Source organism: Notolepis coatsorum (genome assembly GCF_963971535.1).
Source record: "Notolepis coatsorum genome assembly, chromosome: 8".
NCBI classification, from domain to species: domain Eukaryota; kingdom Metazoa; phylum Chordata; class Actinopteri; order Aulopiformes; family Paralepididae; genus Notolepis; species Notolepis coatsorum.
Genome location: NC_140172.1, coordinates 98,644,758 through 98,665,519, shown reverse-complemented (window position 1 = coordinate 98,665,519; position 20,762 = coordinate 98,644,758). Strand labels below are relative to the sequence as shown.

At 42.1% G+C, this 20,762-nt stretch overlaps 1 protein-coding gene across 1 annotated transcript in view; it reads left to right on the top strand.

The window, feature by feature from the left end:
• The window catches only part of rps6kb1a (ribosomal protein S6 kinase b, polypeptide 1a), a 100,091-nt gene that overhangs the window by 71,514 nt on the left and 7,815 nt on the right, over nucleotides 1-20,762 (top strand). Inside the window, exons 11-14 of the mRNA XM_084320709.1 lie at nucleotides 5,949-6,011; nucleotides 7,686-7,763; nucleotides 8,308-8,415; nucleotides 15,555-15,667. Of these exons, the coding sequence (XP_084176835.1) occupies nucleotides 5,949-6,011; nucleotides 7,686-7,763; nucleotides 8,308-8,415; nucleotides 15,555-15,667 (362 nt within the window). The remainder of the gene's footprint in view (nucleotides 1-5,948; nucleotides 6,012-7,685; nucleotides 7,764-8,307; nucleotides 8,416-15,554; nucleotides 15,668-20,762) is intronic.

Genomic DNA, 20,762 nt, shown 5'->3' with positions numbered 1-20,762 from the left:
CTCCCATCCCAATTTTAGCCGTGCCAATTCTCCCCTCCCCTGTCTTGATCGTTGCTCGCATGTGCCCCCCACTGGCCGGTTGTAGGGAGGATAGAAGCCCATCGCATGTCCCCTCCGATACATGTGTAGGCAGTGTGGGATATTGTGGATATCCTGAAGAACTTTCTCAGTCAACCGAGATCCAGTTAATAACGAGGTTTATTAGCCAGACAGATAGAAATATACACATAGTATTTAGAGAGAATGGCTGAGGCTTCCGCCCAGGTGACCAGCTGAAATGACCCAGGTAAAGAAGAGTGAATCTTGTGAGGAGGGGATTATATAGTGTGAAGGGGGAGGGAGGGGCCCCATTTGATAGGTCAAATGGGTGGGGGGGGAACACAGGATAGGGGGGGGGGGGGGGGGGTGTCTTTACATGAGAGTTGGGGGTCAATATATTATTCCACAGCAGCCAGACGCATCTTTTCACCTGCCAGCGCGGACTCTCATTTGGCGAGGAGTAACGTATAGGAGGCGCCTGCACAGCGAGGGTAGGATCTGGAGGGAGGTAGTGTGACCTTCCACACGTTACACTCTCCCGGTGAGAATCTGCGCTGCCAGGCTGGCTGCCGGCTGGCTGCACATGCGTCGGAGGAAAGCATGTGACAGTCTCCGGCCTCCCGGACCAACAGTAGGGGGGAGTGCGCAACAACCAGGAAGGGGGTTGGGAATTGGCATAACGACTAACCGGAAAAAGGAGGGGGGAAGAAGATAATAAATTTTTTTTTAAAAATAGGCCGTTCCGTGCCAGCGCTTTAGTCAATGGGAGGACGGGAACATTTGCGAACTCCAACATTTTGGGAAATTAGCTTATTTGCCATCTACCCTGGAGTTAGACAAGAATATACATATCCGCGATAATAGCTCTTTAGTGGAATACACAAAACAGTAAAACACGTTGTAATTTTTCGGCTGATTTATGAATCGTTTTCAAATAAACGCTAGATTATCGATAGTATTTGTGTCCTTATGCACGCTAGAGAAGCGGGCTGAAAAATCTATTATCCATGACCTGGTCAGCGCTAACGTCACGCACGCACGCAATTCCTGATCGCCATTCCAAATATCGATCGCGTTTATTGATCCAACGTTATAGTCCGAAACACATGGTCCTCGGTCAATCTGGTAACACGATACTGCATGCCCGAGAAGCAAGACCCGGACCGGAGTTATTTTTTCGATGCACATTCCCAGTCAATCCAATCCAATGATGTGCAATACCATCCAGTAGACGATAGGTGGCGGTATTTGCCCTTTTGGGAGCTCAGACCCATTCCCAATGATAACATCAGGTTGGATGGATGAAAATGAATGGATATCGCTAATAAAAGAAATAACGATTAAAACCCGAGTTTTCTCGGGTCTTGGCACGTAAAGCATGGCGAGTTAACCCGACTAATCTCGTGGTTGGCACTGAATGAGTTAAGTCGCGACCCAAATTTTTTAACCACTATGATATGAATTTCTTTCCCCCCAGTAATACAGAATATTTCACGCACTGTTAAAAACATGAAATAAACACAAAAAAGTGCAACAAAAGTGCAACTAGGGCTAAAAACCCAATGAAATAAAATAATAGTAAATAATATGCTTCTTAGCTTAAAGGAAAACTCCAACATTTTGGGAAATTAGCTTATTTAACACTTTAATCGCCGGGGTTAAATTCATAATTTACCATCCCTCGCCAGCCCTATTTAACATGGAGAAGTTCCCCTTCTTTGCAGGGCTATAACTTTTTAAATTCTATTGCTAAATTGCCATTATTATGGCCCATTCAATGTCCTATATGTATTGTTCAGGGTGTAGCAACGTTAAACTTTTTCATTCACATATTCATACTAAAATATGGTCTAAAGTATAAGTATGTTTTTATCGTTTTCTGCAGCTTTCTTCAGAACGTGATTTATAGCCCTAAATGCATTATATTGATGATCAAATACAGTTTGGTAGGAATCTGTGCGAGATAAAAAATTTCAACTGGACGTGGTTCTAGAAGTTTCTACGTATCATCTGATGATGACCGGATGGGCGGGGGATCGTTTATAATTCTGTGGGCAGCGTTAGATGATTCATCCAGAGTGGGTCATATGTTCATCAGATCAGTTAGTATAGAAGACGTTAGAAAATAACGTTGAAACTCACGTGGCTTCCTCGTGCCGCTGGCAGATGAGCGTGGAACAGAATTTTTTCTATTATGGGATGGAGAAATGCCCGATCCATTTCCAGGTTGTATAATAGTATATACGTCCAAATCATGTTGTTTTTTCGAGTTATTTGCACCGATCGATGTTCACTGTATCAAGACGGAGTCTCTCTAACGATAGCGAGTGGCCGGACCACATATGGATGAGCACTTCCGGGTCAAAGGCTCATTTCCGGTTGGCGATCTGCCACCAGGTGGCGCTCTTGAACCGCTAGAGAGTTGAGTGGAGCATTGCAGTGTGTCTCAGGGCTCCAGAAAGGAAATATGATTTCGATGACAGATTTTTGAAATATTGACATCAAAGACGAGTTACGGCGTCTTCGGCAGAATGAGCATGGCTAGGAATGACGTGTAAACTCATTCCCGGCGATCATAGTGTTAACATCTTCCCTGGAGTTAGACAAGAAGGTACATACCTTTTTTGTCTCTCTGCATGCATTAGGCTTAGGGAACGCCCGCACCGTTAGCGTAGCTTAGCTTCATCACTGGAAGTGGGTCAGACTTTTACCCTGAAGTTCCCTACAGTCACGAAATACACTCCAAATACAACTCCAAAACGTTCCTGTAAACATGTTGTGACCTGTGTATTTACCACGTGGAGAAATAAAAAATAATTGAATTCGACATTTACGTGTTCTAAGCAAATATACTCGATTTTTTTTTTGCCTAACCACTCCTCTCTGGGCTCAGTGATTTCACGCAACGCAGTGCTACTTTCGAACACTAATGCCAGTGTTTGTTTACATTTTCATTTCATTCAAAGGATCCGAACCGATTGAAGTTTATGGATACCATGACTGTGGTAAGTTTTAAGGGGCTAGCGTTACACAATAAATTAGTTATAATAATACCACGAGTGTGGATTCACTCGCCCAAACCCTGTAGCCGTGCATCGCAGTCACGGAAGGGGCAGTCACGGAAGGGGGTGAAATCACTGAGCCCAGAGAGGAGTGGTTCGGCAAAAAATAGTTCTGAGTATATTTGCTTAGAAAGTGTAAATGTCGAATTAAATTATTTTTTATTTCTCCACGTGGTAAATACACAGGTCACAACATGTTTACAGGAACGTTTTGGAGTTGTATTTGGAGTGTATTTCGTGACTGTAGGGGACTGTAGGGAACTTCAGGGTAAAGGTCTGACCCACTTCCAGTGATGAAGCTAAGCTACGCTACGCTAATGGTACGGGCGTTCCCTAAGCCTAATGCATGCAGAGAGACAAAGGTATGCATCTTCTTGTCTAACTCCAGGGAAGATGTTAAATAAGCTAATTTCCCAAAATGTTTGAGTTTTCCTTTAACAACTGGCTAAACTGTTGATTGATTGAATTTATTTGATAATTCATAAAATATACATATAAAACTGCCCAGCAGGAATACATACATTTAAAAAAATCATCAAGGTTAAAAACACAAAGCCAAAAGGCTTATTTCCATTGTGGACCTCTGGGGGTAGGGGGTGGGGTTGGGGTATAGTGGGTAGTTGGCTGGCAGAAACAGTATAGCTACTTTGAAGCCCAAATACAAAAACAAACTACACAATTGCACTACATTAACACATTCAGTGCCAAAAACGACTTAAGTCGTTTCTGGGTCGTTTTTCCTTTTTTTTCTCGATATTTTATATTATTATCCATCCAGGGAGCCTGTTGTTACCATAGGGAATGAGTCTGAGGTCGCCAAAGTGCAATACCGGCCGCATCCAGCTAGACGGCGGTATCGAGCACCCTTTGAAACCTTGTTCATCGATCTAATGTTTCCGGGTCGGTTTATTTTTTTTGTTCAAGCTGAGCGGTTATAACGGTCGGATTGAGAAGAATCAAATGCTCCCGATGCATGATGTGTAGTGGATTATGTTGGCGACACGATGGACATCAATACTTGGAATCGCGATCAGATGATTGGAATATTCTTTTTGGGGTACATCCTAGTCAAGGTAAGGGCTATATGATATCAATCTTGCATTGATCCAAGAATGTCTTCACCTCGATCCGAAAGTGTGTGTGTAATGTTAGTCCACAACGTGTGCTAACAGTGTATTGCACTATCGCAGGACCTTAGCATGTCTACCATGCTTTTTGTAAACTTATGTACATATACCGGCTATGTCTTATTACTTGTATTATTGCACAAATGTCTTATTCTCATCCTATTCTTATTACTGTATTATTGCACAATCGCTGCAGGCATGACCCCCCGCATTTCACTGTATACTTGTATGCCGTGACAAATAAAACTCTTGACTTGACTGACTTGACTTGATGCTGTTGGTGGCGATCAAAGCATCAAAAAACGACCCCTCCCTCCCTTTCATGCATTCATGATGAAACATAATACATAACATAACATAATTATATAAATGTGGTCTGTGTCGTAATTATCATATTGACTCATCAGTCTAGTCTCGAGTTCACAAGATATTCCCTCACTCCACTAAGCTGTTCTGATTTGACTCGCAATGCGACGTAGCAAGTGATCTGCATAACTAACGCCCCCTCTATGGTTGTAGTGCATAGTGTAACCTGACACTTCCTCAAACAGGTTTTGACAGAGGCAGAGAACGAGCGAGAGAGAGATAGAGGGAGAGAGGGACCGGCGGGACCGTGCAGAAGTGTGTAAAAATTTGTGTGTGCGCCATCTCTCTCCCTCGTCGGAGCATTTACACACAAACTTGTTGTCGCCATTAACCCATTCTCCGCCATTGACGGATTAAGACGTCATTCCTCGCTATGCTTAATCTGCCAATGACGGATTACGCCGTCATCAAGATCAATATTTCAAATTTTTGTCATGGTATTCACATTTCACCCACGGAGTCATGACTGGTGCTGTAGATCTCCACTCAACTCTCCAGCGCTTCAATACCGCCACCTGGTGGCCGATCGGCGAGTTGCCAAACCAGAAGTGGGGCCGGAAGTGCTTGGTGTCACCCCTATTCCGTCCGCCACTCGCTATCGCTCGCGGGACTCCATCTGGACACACTGGATAATCGATCCGTTGCCATAACTCGATAAACAACATTATTTGGACGTATATAGTATTATACAACCTGGAAATGGAGCGCATAGATCAACATCCTATAATAGCGATCTTTTTGCTCCAGTATCCCCCATCGCTACGAGGAAGCTGCGGTGAGTTTCAGCGTTTTTGATTATTATTATCCATACAAACTGCTATGATCAATATATCACCCATACTACATGATTCATTTAACGTCGGTCATTGCATTATAAACGACCCCCCCCCCCCCCCCCCCCCCTCCGGTCAACCGCGCATGATGAGTCATAAAGTCTGGGACCTTGTACAGTTGACATTTTTTATCTGGCGTCAATCGGTATCAAATTGCATTTGATGATGTAATATATGCATTTATGGCTATAACTCACGTTCTATGAAATACTGCAGAAAACGATAAAAACATATGTATACTCTAAACCGTATTTTTGTATGAATGTGTGAATGAAAAAGTTAAACTTTCCTACATCCTGAACGATAGCTAATCGATGTTGAATGGGCCATAGTAATTTCAATTTAGCAATACAATTTAAAAAGTTATAGCCCTGCAAAGTAGGTAAACATCTCCATAGACAAATAGAGCTGGCAGAGGATGGTATAAGAAGGGTATATCAAGAAGGGCCTGGCGAAGAATGGGTTAATCCTTCCTGTGACACCAGACCGACGTAGTCTTGTAAACTCCTCTTTTCCTTCAGCTGCTGAAACGGAACGCCTCGTTGCGACTCGGGGCAGGACCAGGGGACGCCTCAGAAGTACAGGTAATATTTGGTCATGTACCTCTGTGTGCCCTGATGACATTTTTAAAAGTAACCTTCCCAACCCCCAAAGTTATATATATATTTTAAGGGATATGTGCATCTGTGCACTTTTTTAAAGATCACATTTTCCAGTCATGGACAATTTGGAAATAAATTAAGTTGTATTGCATAGAAAGGTTAATTTCTCAAATTTCACCAGAAATGGACATTTAGAATTAAAAAATATATATATATTATAATAATATACCAGGGATGTCCCGATAAAAATGTTCTGCTACCAATCAGAGTAATTTATTATTGAATATCTGCCAATACTGAGTCCCGATCAGATATTTGTATTTTCCTAGATAATAATATAGTAGCACAGTGCACACTTCAAGTACATTTAAGCTAGTAAAACCATTTCAATATAGGTAAGATATACTTGGTCATTGAACAGTTCTGCTTAAAGAAAAAAATTGCCTACATCACAGCTTTCCCTTAACACATTGGTTGCCAGCCGGATATGACGATTTATCGCTTGGATGCCAGCATATTAATCAATGGGAGGACGAGCACATTTGCGAGCGATTAAACTATATCTTAAATTATGGCCATGTGTCTAATACACCCGTCGCTTATCAATGACTTGCTTGCAGTCAACATGTACGAAACGGATTGTTTTTTCATCAGTACATTTCCGTTTTATACCGTTTTGAATAAGAGTATAGTTTTCAATACACAAAACACGTTGTCATTTTCCGGCTGATTTATGAATCGTTTTCAAATAAACGCTAGTTTATTGAGAGTATTTGTATTCTTATGCACGATACAAAAGCGGGCTGAAAAATTATTTATTCGTGCCCCGCTCAGCGCCTAACGCCACACACACACACACACACGTTGTGAACGCTGTGAAAAACAACTCTGATTAACTCAAAACTGGTAACATGGATTGTCAGATGTTCTGCAAAAAGATGAATCCAATTCCTGATCGCCATTCCAAATATTGATCGCGTTTATTGATCCAACATTATAGTCCGAAACGCTTAATCGAAAGCTGCTCCGAGCCTCGCCAGTGAATCTGGTAACAGACACTGCTTGCCAGAGATGGGGAAACCCTGGACTGGAGTTTTTCTCTGATGCACTTTTTCACTCAATCCAATCCAATGATGTGCATTACCATCCGGGAGACGATAGGGGGCGGTATTTGCCCTTTTCGAGCTCAGAGCCATTCCCAATGATAACGTCAGGCTGGACGGATGAAAAATGAATGGATATCGCTAATAAAAGAAATAACGATTAAATAACGAGAAATCTCATTATTGGCAACCAACGCATGGCGGCCAATAACGAGAAATCTCGTTGTTCGCAACCAATGTGTTAATGGTTTTAATATATATTTTTTTATATAAAAAGGATCTGCATTTGATTGGATTAGGGTTAATATACCTGATACCAATATTCGTGATACCTGATACCAATCAATACCGATCAATTCAAATATATCGGGACATGCCTAATACACACACACACACACATATATATACATACATACATGAATATCAGATTTTGGTGGAGCATTCCTCAGAACCCCTTGTACTAATATCCTCCTCAAATTGGTTGATTATGTCCTGGAAATTGAGATCCATTTGTAAAAGTGTGGGACCCATGCTGCTGTCACGTTGTCTCCAGGCTCACCCGTTCTTCAGGCACATGAACTGGGACGACCTCCTCGCCCGCACAGTGGAGCCTCCCTTCAAGCCTTTCCTGGTGAGTTGATCCCCAGCAGCATCATAACAACATACAGTATTTAACTAATATAACAGTACAGTTTAACAAGTGGTTATAGGGAGCAATGGGCTCTATAACCTTTCATTTTAGTTCCTGTACACAGGGTTCGCACAAGGTCCTTGAAGTGCTTAAAGTGCTTGATTTTTTACCAAAAAAAGTCAAGACCTGGAATTCCTTGAAAACAGCTAAAAAAAGGTCCTTGAAATTCAAATCAACCATTCGCATTGAAAGTTTTGTTCATCCATGATAAAAAAATTCTGAATCAAGAGAGAATTGTTTTTTATTAAAGTTTGTCGGAAAAATTGGTTTTAAGCCTATTTCTATAAAACGGCATTTAAAAGTGAATTGTATCCGTTTAAATGCCATATTAAAATGAAAAATAGTGCTTGGTAAAGTACTTGAAAGTCCTTGAATTTCATTTAGCAATGTCTGTGGGAACCCTGTGTACAGGAATTATTCAGTTTTGTGGAGATCATCTGTTGTTCTGTCCACTTTGCTAACAGGCCTGATTCTATTTTGGCAGCAATCAGCTGATGACTTCAGCCAGTTTGACTCCAAATTCACCAGCCAGACCCCGGTGGACAGCCCTGACGACTCCACACTCAGTGAGAGTGCCAATCAAGTCTTCCTGGTGGGTACCCCAGCTGGGGAGTTAGGCTGCATTCACTTGAGATCTGGGAAAAACTAAAAGTTTTCCCTTCATTTCACTACTTCGTACTGTGCTTTGGCTCCGGCAGCGCTTACCGGATGGTAACCATAATAACGCAATCCCTCCCCACGCTGAGGTCGCCAATCATGTAAGCTGGCGATCAGAGCGGAGGACGATTGATTTGGGGGGGGTTAAAGCTCACAGCACGACGTCACACAAATAGCGCATGTTCTGTAGCACAGAAACTCAGATACTGTTTCCACCACATCTTGATAGTTCTGTGCAACAACTCGCTAATATTTAACAGCTTGAGTGCCAGCAGGGGGCGCAGGATTTAGCGCTTGAGTGCCAGCACTCTATTCAATGAGAGGGCGAGCACATTTGCAAATGCATAAACTATATCATAAATGATGGCTATGTGTCTAATACGCCCGTCGCTTATCAATGACTTGCTTGCAGTCAACATCGTCGAAACAGATTGTTTTTTTATCAGTACATTTCCGTTTTATACAATTTTGAAAAACGCTAGTTTTTCGAAATTTCCAGAAAAGAAAAGTGATTCTGCAGGAATCGCCCTTTAATGGAATACACAAAAAACGTTGTAATTTTTCGGCCTATTTATGAATAGTTTTCAAATAAACGCTAGATTATCGATAGTATATGTGTACTTATGCACGCTAGTGAAGCGGGCTGAAAAATCGATTCTCTTATTTCCTGATCAGCGCTAACGTCATACACGCACACACACACATGTTGATATATCTGTGAAAAAATATATCTGTGATTATCCCAAGACTGGTAAAATAGATTCCTTACCTCAGATCAGATGTTCTCCAAAAAGATTATTCCAATTCCTGATCGCCATTCCAAATATCGACCGTGTTTATTGATCCAACGCTGGGTGCTTGAAACACATATTCCACACTGTTATGAGGGACCACAAAGACTGCAATCGGCTCGGATTACACGCCTGACAAGTAAAATGTGGATTCCGGATTTTCTTTTCCCCATGCGTTTTCATTCAGTCCAATCCAAAGGGTGCATTACCATCCGGGAGACGATAGGGGCGGTATTTTCCCTGTTCGAGCTCAGAGAGAGTCCCAGTGGTAACGTGAGGCTAGATTGATGAAAAATGAATGTAAATCGCTAATTAACACTATGATCGCCGCGGACGAGTTTTCACGTCATTCCGAGCCCTGCTCATTCTGCCGAAAACACCGTAACTCGTCTTTGATGTCACTATTTCAAAAATCTGTCATCGAAATCATATTTCCTTTCCGGAGCCCTGAGACACACTGCTGATCTCCTCAACTCTCTAGCGGTTCAAGAGCGCCATCTGGTGGCCGATCGGCAGATCGCCAGCCGGAAATTTACCTTTGAACCGGTAGTGCTCATCCATATGTGGTCCGGCCACTCGCTATCGTTAGAGAGACTCCGTATTGACACAGTGAACATCGATCGGTGCAAATAACTCGAAAAAACAACATGATTTGGACGTATATACTATTATACAACCTGGAAATGGATCAGGCATTTCTCCATCCCATAATAGAAAAAATTCTGTTCCACACTCATCTGCCAGCGGCGCGAGGAAGCCACGGTAAGATTCAGCGTTATTTTCTAACGTCTTCTATACTAACTGATCTGATGAACATATGACCCACTCTGGATGAATCATCTAACGCTGCCCACGGAATTATAAACGATCCCCCGCCCATCCGGTCATCATCAGATGATGCGTAGAAACTTCTAGAACTACGTCCAGTTGAAATTTTTTATCTCGCACAGATTCCTACCAAACTGTATTTGATCATCAATATAATGCATTTAGGGCTATAAATCACGTTCTGAAGAAAGCTGCAGAAAACGATAAAAACATACTTATACTTTAGACCATATTTTAGTATGAATATGTGAATGAAAAAGTTTAACGTTGCTACACCCTGAACAATACATATAGGACATTGAATGGGCCATAATAATGGCAATTTAGCAATAGAATTTAAAAAGTTATAGCCCTGCAAAGAAGGGGAACTTCTCCATGTTAAATAGGGCTGGCGAGGGATGGTAAATTATGAATTTAACCCATGGCGATTAAAGTGTTAAAGGGGCTATGCATTGCTATTCCTAGCACTATTTGGGCAACTTTACACAATTCCTGTTGGTCTATTGAAGACATTTGTAAGTTTTTTTTCCAAAAAATGCATTGTTTTATATTTCTAATCAAGTACTCAAAACCATAATTTTTCAGCCTCAAGAAATCAGGCTGTTATGGCCTGGCTCCGCCCATAAGCACTTTGAGTGACAGTGCCACACAGTCTGCACTGGTAGAGGGAGGGAGGGAGGGAGGGGGGGAAGAGAGAGAGAGCGAGAGAGGGAGGGGGTGGGAGAGAGAGAGAGAGAGAGAGAGAAAAAAAAGACAGTCCGCCGGCAGCTTTTTTTTTTTTTTTTTTTCTTTCAATCTCCCGTTTGCGTGTGTGGCGCGCTGCAGGTCCCCCCCCCCCCCCCCCCCAAGTGCTCTCTATCTCTCCCTTTCTCTCCCTCTCGAGTATGAGGAAATGTTTTTTTTTTTTTTTCAATCTCCCGTTTGCGTGTGTGGCGCGCTGCAGGTCCCCCCCCCCCCCCCCCCCCCCAAGTGCTCTCTATCTCTCTCCCTCTCGAGTATGAGGAAATGTTTTTTTTCTCTTTCTTTCAATCTCCCGTTTGCGTGTGTGGCATTTGACATTGACATTTATAATACATAGCCCCTTTAAAGAAATAACGATTAAAAAAAAACTAGATTTCTCGTCGTTGGCACTCAACGCATGGCATGAACTAACGAGATTTCGTGTGGCTGGCACTCAAAGTGTTAAGGCTGAGACGATATGCCATTTGGAAGAATCGATAAATCGGGATGAAATTAACGATAAATATTGATTTTTGTATTATTATTTGGCATGTGTAAAAAATAATAATAATAATACAAGTTTAAAATGCTAAAAGTGCTAAAACTATATTAAATATTATAGCTATGGTTGCGGTCTCGACACCCGGAGTCAGCATTGCTTGGGGCTTGGGCTGATCGCTATACTAACCCGTTTGGCTGGGTTAGGGGGAGGGCAAGTCATGGGTGGGAATCTGGCGTTGCTGGTGGTGCTTGCTCAGCGGAGGCAGGACTTGATGAAGGCAGCGTGACCTCCCACGCGTTACACTTCACCAATGAGAGTCCTCACTGCCAGATGAAAAAAGAGTCACTGGCTGTCGCCGCGCGTGTCACTGGCTGTCGCCGCGAGTGTCGGAGGAAGCGTGCGGATGACTTCAGGGTTGCCTTGTACCGACCAGTGGGAGAACATGCGCACAACAACCAGGTAGGGGAGGGGGGGGGGATTGGCACAACGAATAAATTGAGAAGGGGAGAAAACAGAAAAAAATCGGAGAAAGAGGATTAAAAAAATATATATTATAGCTATGGATCTAATAATATAGTCCATTGTCATTGAGTTTCTTCCGGTCAAGATGCAAAACCAGATACTTTTTTCCATCCATACATTTCCGTTTTATACCGTGGTGAATATAAGTATAGTTTTAGAGTAATTCTGTGTAATCCCAGGAAACGCCGGGAAATGGATGGGTGCACTAGATTTAGCTAGAAGCTATCATTTCCATATATAGTCCTATGTACTGTAACGTTACATAGCTATTTAAGTTTATTTCGTTTATAAAGGACAGTGTGTAATGACAATCGTTTGCATTAAACAAATAGATGGGTGCACTAGATTTAGCTAGAAGCTATCATTTCCATCTATAGTCCTATGTACTGTAACGTTACATAGCTATTTAAGTTTATTTCGTTTATAAAGGACAGTGTGTAATAACAATCGTTTGCATTAAACAAATAGATGGGTGCACTAGATTTAGCTAGAAGCTACTGTATCATTTCCATCTATAGTCCTATGTACTGTAACGTTAAATAGCTATTTAATCACAATAGTGTCATGTTTTTGCGGGTCCAGTCCGCGGTACATTGACATAATTTGCAAAACACCTTATCGCCGGAGGCATACAAGTCATTAGGATACTGCTCTGCTCTGAATTTAGGGCTTATTGCGGAATTTCTTAGCTTCTTGACGATGTTAACATCAAAGCAGCCAGACGCTTGGAGACTGCTGTGTTGTGTGTAACACGCAGCGGTCCCCGCCTCCCCGGTCATGTTTGCTTTGCAACAAACATTCCACCCAAAAACGGAATTTCAGTCCAGATTAGGCCAAATTCTGCAATATTCCACGTTTTGCAGTTGATTCCATTTTTATTGGTAAATTCCGTGATTCAGTCCGCGATTCCGTGAACGCGGATTTCATATGGCTCTAGGAGAGTGACGTTGACATCGGCGTCTGATCAAAACAGATTTAATAAATCACGTCTTTCGCTCGTCAGTTAAATAAATAGTAATATACATTTTTATACTATGTTTGATAACGTAATGTTACATTAACACTTTCAGTGCCACCAGGGGGCGCACGACTTAGTGCATGAATGCCACCATCGGCGCTAATGTTAACGTTAATATTGCCTAATCTATGTTTTAAATTATGGCTATGTGTCTAATCTGCCCGTCGCTTATCAAAGAATCATTTTCCAGTCAGTGCTGTCGAGGCAGATTGGTTTTTTATCGCTTCATTTCCGTTTGAGAGCATTTTGAAAAGCACCCGTTTTGAGGTAAAAAACAGCCCATTCTGGGCCATTCTGTGATAATCGTCTTTTACTGGAATATTCCAGAACGTTGATATTTGTCGGCCTATTTATGAATCGTTTTCAAATAAACGCTAGATGATCAATATTATGCGTACACGCACGCACATTCGAGGCGTGCGCTGATAATAGCCGTTTTCATTTCCTCATGGATTTTACAGTGAAACCGCTGGAGCACATATCAGAAAAAAGCTTATATCTTCATCAAAACGAGTCTGATTATCCTAACACTGATAACATAGATTCCTTACCTGACATCAGATGGTATCCAACTGGTATATTCCAATTCCTGATCACCATTCGAAAAAATCGATAAGTGTATAGATCTAACGTGTATACAGTAGATCTCATGCTTGCCGTGGCTCAGAGTCTCCAGAATGAACTCTGGTAACCCCGGCTGCATCAGTGGACTGGAAAATGTGGACTGGAATAATTTTTTCCCCCATCCATTTTCATTGAGTCCATTCCAAAATCCCTGATGTCATCTGGGAGACTATAGGGGGCGCTTTTTTCACATCTGATCGCCGGCGGCCTTTGGGTAGGCTAGGGTAGGCTCGCGTGATGCAATATGATTTCAGATCGCTAAAAAAATAAATAAAAAAAAATTCAGAGAAATCTCGTGAGTGGCTTTCAACGTAACTATTGTAAATCCGAGAAAAGCCGTGAGTGGCAGTCAAAGTGTTAATAATGTCTCCATATATATATATATATATATATATATATATCCAGTGTTGCGATGCTCATATCAACACTGGCTGCAACGAAGCGATAAACTCATCCCAATAGTATGCAACTGCAGAGCCGCAGAGCCAGCGGCGCTCTCATGGTCCGGTCTGGGGACCGCTCAGCAGCGCCCACCCACCCAATGGCTGAATTGCCAATGGCTGAATTGGAGTACTGCACTGTGCGGGCACAACTGTGAGCTCTGCGGCTCCGCAGCTGCACGCCTCTCGCTAATCCAGCACCAAGATGCCGCACTGCCATTCTCATCAGCAAAACACAGGTCGCGAGGGAATCATTCTCACAGGACATTATGACCGGAGATATTTAAATATGTCGGACTTCAACAGAATATATATACCGGTATATAATTAGTAAACTGTTTTGTGCCCCCCTTAACTGATTTTCGAGGGCATTTTGTCAATTTTCACGGGCATTTTGACCCAAGCCCGCGTTCATTTCGAACCCTGTTACACAGTACATTACAGACACACGCTCCGATCGCGGGGAAGGAATTATCGGATCAACGCAAGATTGATAGCATATAGCCCTTACCTTGTCTATGATGTACTGCAAAAAGAATATTCCAATTATCTGATCGCCATTCAAAGTATTGATGTCGGTCGTTTTGCCAAAATAATCCACAAACACATGAACCGGCGGTGCTCGAGTCTCCCCAATCCATGCGTTATAAACGCTTGTCCTGCCCGAGAAGGAAAACCTGGACCGGACTTCTTAGATCGACGTACAGCCTGAGCCAGAGAGATTCCAAGGATGTGCAATAGCGGCCACAAGGCGTTAGGCGGCGGTATTGGATGTTTGCGATCTCAGACCCATTCCCAATGATAACATCAGGCTGGATGAATGAATTATGAAGGGAAATATCGAATAAAAGAAATAACGATGAAAACCCGACTTTTCTCTGGTTTAGCGCCCAACGTTCGGTGAGTTAACCCGACTTATGTCGGGTTTGGCGTCCAATGTGTTAAAAAAATATATATATTTAACGTTAGTTCGTGTGTGTGTCATGTGCACTCACTGTCGTTTTTGCGATGCTGTAGTTGACCCATGACACACAAACTAACGCTAAATAATAGTTTATTTCCTTTTTTACGAAAAGTATTTAAGGTCTCAGCCTTACTAATATTATCCTATTGAACGGATTGTCAATGGTTTACACAACCCCTCTATCTGATTCCTCTCAAGTCCCTCCGGTTCGGGCCATTCGATGGAGGTTACATGAGGCATTATTATTCTGATCAGGCTATTATTCAGATTATCAGTGGAATATTAGGGCCCATGTAAACGCAGCTAACGATGAATTATACCGACAGATTCTGTGACTTGTCTTAGCATTTTATCTTTGGATAACAACAGGGTTCTCTGACTTGTGGATATGAGCTGTAAAGCACAGAGACACTCAGACTCACAGTGCCTGGACTTCATGTTTTCCTTTTAAAGAAAGAAACTGTTCTTACGAGAATAAGTTAATGCCGCACATCTGTTTTTTTGTCCCATTCCTTTCCTGGAAGCTGGACTGCTCCACCACATTACATGATACAATTTAGTCAGGATTTCATTGCTCACCATCAGCTGTGGGTTGATTTTTGGGAAGATGGGTCTTTTTTTTAAAGTTTATTTTTTTTATTTTTTCTCTTTTCCGTTTTTTCAAGGGTTTTACGTATGTGGCCCCTTCCGTGCTTGAAAACGTCAAGGAGAAGTTCTCCTTTGAACCAAAGGTCCGGTCGCCACGGAAGTTTCCAGAAAGTCCAAGAACACCTGTGAGGTAATCTGTTCTGTTTGTTTTTGTCTCCGGTTTCAGGGAATTCTCCTTAACGCCTACACATTGTTCTCATTACCGCCTCATACCTCCATATCCACAGACATCTGACCTAAAGGGACAGTCCACATGTTTTTAAAGAAGCTTCCATATCTACAGACATCTGTCTTAACTCTTATGTGGTGTTAGGGTCTCCAGCGACCCGTTTAAAGGTTATAATATGTAATAACTACCATGTAGTTGATTTTATTAGAACAAGGCTTTATGATATCCTCCACAACACATACATAAGCACAGTAGGGCTGTCCCCGACTAAGGATTTGGATAGTCGACTATGATTGGCCAAAATGTTAATGTCTGAAGGAGTCGACAGAAGGCTGCTTGTCCTCTGCAAAAGCATGCAATTGGTCCACTGATGGATACATTGTGATATTTGTCTAGTCTAGTGTGTTCATTAGATGGGTGAAATCCTCTTTCTGTGCCTGTTTTCTTATTCAGTTAGCCTCTGGTATGCGTGCCATTAGCGTTAGCCACGCTTCTAGGCCTCTTTTCTTTTGGAAAGAATGATAAAAAAAAAATATATATATATATATATATATATATATATATATTTTTTTTTTGTATTCAACTAAGAGGTTGGCAGTCGACTACGGCTCCTTTCGACCGATTAGTCGACTAATCGACTAATAGGGGTCAGCCCTAAAGCACAGCAAAACTATGTTTCACCATTTGGAAAATTCTGAAGGTATTTGCAGAAAAAAAGGTACAACTGTGGTCTTAGGGTCATTCTTGACCCGGCAAGGTAAAACTATACTATAAAAATACTAAATATAAATAAATAAAATAATAATAAATATACTAAACTTTTTTTCAGAAGTTATATTCTAATATTGTTCTATTATAGTCAGAAAACAGTATTATCTATGGGTTTCACATTTAGTATATTATGATTGAACAACCTCATTTTCATCTTAAAAATAAGGGACATGAAGTGTCTCGGGGGCCATAAAATCAAATTACAATGGGATTATATGGTTATGAATGCATATAATGTTAGTTAGGATGTAGTATTAACTATATTGAGTGATACTCCTTTCTTTTTAGTGGTCAGGACTGAGTTAGACCCCGGGTCAACATTGACCCGCTAACAACGGTCAGTGGTGCCAATTCCTAACACAACATGAGGGTTAAAGGGACAGTCCACATGTTTTTAGAGAAGCCTCCATATCCACAGATGCATCTGACTTAAAGGGACAGTCCATGTGTTTTAAGCCTCTATATCAGGGGTCAGCAACCTTTTTGACATGAAGTGCCTGTTTGAAATATAGTTGTAACTAGTGTGCCATATCAACAATATTCCATGCATCGTAATTTTTTTTCTCATAATCAGGTATTTTTAATGATAATTTTTACATCATTACATCATTATTGTTGTTATTATTAACAATATTATTATGATGGTTATATCAACCCTAAATCTGAGTTGGGGCGGGGGTGCAATGCAGACAAACAGTTTTGCTTTACTGAGCTCCGTTATCTGGGGGCTGTAGTTGGTCACTTTAAGCTGCACACCGGAGCATCTTTTAATCCAGCTGTTTGCTGTTTTCTGATATTTTCTGACATTTCGTTGACACTTCGTTGACACTTCAAGCTGACATGGGGATATCTTTTATCCTTGATTTGATTGTCTCTTTGTTTGGCAAGCCTTCAAACAAAACATCTGAGCTACAGAGAAAAGCCTCCTTGATATACTCGACTTACGAAAAAGAACCTGTGGGAGGATTTCAACAAGATAAATGTGACAACAGTGCAAAATATTTCACTATAATATTTCAAACCAAAAAAAAATAAAAAAAATTTTTTAATGGTGCCCCGTGCCAATGAAAATGCCCCTGCTGGCACGCGTGCCTAGGGTTGCCTACCCCTGCTCTATATCCACAGACATCTGACTTAAAGGGACAGTCCACGTTTTTTAAGCCTCCATATCCACAGACATCTGACTTAAAGGGACAGTCCACATGTTTTTAAAGAAGCCTCCATATCCACAGATACATCTGTCTTAAAGGGACAGTCCACGTGTTTTAAAGAAGCCTCCATAGGGAGGTGTAGTGGTTACGTCATTGCCGTTTTTCGTGTTCCACCCTCTGTCCACCGCAATGTATTTCCCCATTGCCCATTTCTAAATTGTCTCGTTTAAAACAAATAAAGCATTAACATTTGCATGGTGTACCTTTCTGTGCGTATTCATCCACAATCTATAGCTCAACATGAAAATATTTGCAATTAATCATAAAAAAAAATCGTCAAATTGTATTTCAACCAAAAATGCTTAAACAATAATGTTAGTGATAGAAGGGAACCTGTTTTGTGCAAAAATGGAAAGTATTTCAATTTCCATGCCGCAGAATTGTTACAATAGCCGATAATCCATTTTCCCAATGATGGATCCCTATACAGGCGATCAAATAATTGGAAAATTCTTTTTGGAATCCAACCGGCCAAAGGTAAGAGCAATTTGACGTAAATTTCAGCTTGATCGTGCAAGGATTTCATAGCCATACCCCAGATCAGTGTATGTATGTTGTGGTAATAACGAATGCCGTTATTGGCAATCAATTAATCACAAACAACCCCCCCCTTTCACGCATTCATGATGGAACATAATACCAATCATATGCATTTGGATTTTTAACTATCGTGTGTAGGGACGAAACGCCAATGGATTTAACGTTATTAGTGTCGCGCCTTATAAATAGCCTCACAGGAATGATCCCAGATCATTCCGATATAACTCATATTCACCACGGTATAAAACGGGAACGTATCGATGGAAAAGTTATTTCTTTATGGCATATTGAATGGAAGGTTCTTACTGTCAATTGACAATGATATTGGATCTATAGCTATAATATAAAATATAGGTTTAGTTCTACAAACAACGTGACAGTGAACGTTTGTAATGGAAAGCTGGCCTGACAACAGCGGGCTCAGTCTAATGGCTGGCACTGGATGTGTTAAAGGGACAGTCCATGTGTTTTAAGCCTCCATATCCACAGACATCGGACTTAAAGGGACAGTCCACGTGTTTTAAAAGAAGCCTCCATATCCACATCTGACTTAAAGGGACAGTCCACATGTTTTAAGCCTCCATATCCACAGACATCTGACTTAAAGGGACAGTCCACATGTTTTAAGCCTCCATATCCACAGACATCGGACTTAAAGGGACAGTCCACGTGTTTTAAAAGAAGCCTCCATATCCACATCTGACTTAAAGGGACAGTCCACATGTTTTAAGCCTCCATATCCACAGACATCTGACTTAAAGGGACAGTCCACATGTTTTAAGCCTCCATATCCACAGACATCGGACTTAAAGGGACAGTCCACGTGTTTTAAAGACGCCTTCATATCCACAGACATCTGACTTAAATGGACAGTCCATGTGTTTTTAAAGAAGCCTCCATATCCACAGACACATCTGACTTAAAGGGACAGTCCATGTGTTTTAAAGAAGCCTCCATCTCCACAGAAAGTCCATGTGTTTTAAGAAGACCACCTGACTCTGGTCCTTTCAGTTCATCCAGAAAGCACCTGTTACACCTGTGTTTTTAGATTTTTGAGATATTGGAAGAAGAAAATTGTAGGATTTGTTAGCATCATGCTAAGCATTATAGTGAAAGTCAAAGGGGGACATGAAGCCCCATTGACTTCCACTAGCATGCTTAGCGTGATGCTAAGAATCGTCCAGAAATTTCTTCTTAAACATGTGGACTATCCTTTTAACGGGGAAAAAGCTTCGTAAAGTTTCCTAATGGAAAAGATTCTACTGGATATTCTCCTTTGTTTTTCTATTCCCCTGCTCTCCTGGTCCCTTGGTAGTTACTGTCACTCTGTCCAGCAGTCCTTGAGGTCCCTTAGTAGTTACTGTCGCTCTGTCCACCAGTCCTTGAGGTCCCTTAGTAGTTACTGTCGCTCTGTCGAGCAGTCCTTGAGGTCCCTTAGTAGTTACTGTCACTATGTCCACCAGTCCTTGAGGTCCCTTAGTAGTTACTGTCGCTCTGTCGAGCAGTCCTTGAGGTCCCTTAGTAGTTACTGTCACTATGTCCACCAGTCCTTGAGGTCCCTTAGTAGTTACTGTCGCTCTGTCGAGCAGTCCTTGAGGTCCCTTAGTAGTTACTGTCACTATATCCAGCAGTCCTTGAGGTCCCTTAGTAGTTACTGTCACTCTGTCCAGCAGTCCTTGAGGTCCCTTAGTAGTTACTGTCACTCTGTCCAGCAGTCCTTGAGGTCCCTTAGTAGTTACTGTCGCTCTGTCCAGCAGTCCTTGAGGTCCCTTAGTAGTTACTGTCACTATGTCCAGCAGTCCTGGAGGTCCCTTAGTAGTTACTGTCGCTATGTCCAGCAGTCCTTGGAGATGAACTTGGCTACTATTCACTTCAGGGATGTGTCAGTATTCCTATTTCCCCAGCAACACATGAACAAATGATTCCCCTTTAATTTACTTCAACTTCAAGTAGCACAATATTTAGACGCCAGTCGTACGTTGCTCTTCGTGTAGAATCTATGCACCGGTGACTGAGAATGTAGCCGTGGCTCCGTCCCCGACCGCCAAGAACCTAGGTGTGGTCCTCGACGACCGGCTGAACTTCTCCGCTCGCAACGACCAGAACCTGCAGATTCCTCCTGAGCAACGTCGGAAGGATCCGCCCCTTCCTGACAAAAGAAGCCACTCAACTCCTTGTCCAATCAACACTACAGTCATGTCTCGCCTCCACTACTGCAATGCACTGCTAGCTGGACTACTGCCCACCGCCACCAAGCCTCTTCAACTCAAACAGAACGCAGCCGCCCGTCTGATCTCCAACCTACCAAAATCATCCCACGTTACCCCCCTTCTCAGGGACCTGCACTGGCTCCCCATCGCCGCACGAATCCGCTTCAAGGTCCTTGACCTGGCATATCGCGCAGCAAAGGGAATGGCTCCCGCCTACCTCCAGTCAATGGTCTCTAACTACACACCCTCAAGACCCCTACGCTCTGCATCTTCTGACCGCCTCAGACCTACTCCTATCCGAGCTCCGGGAGGGTCATCAAAGAG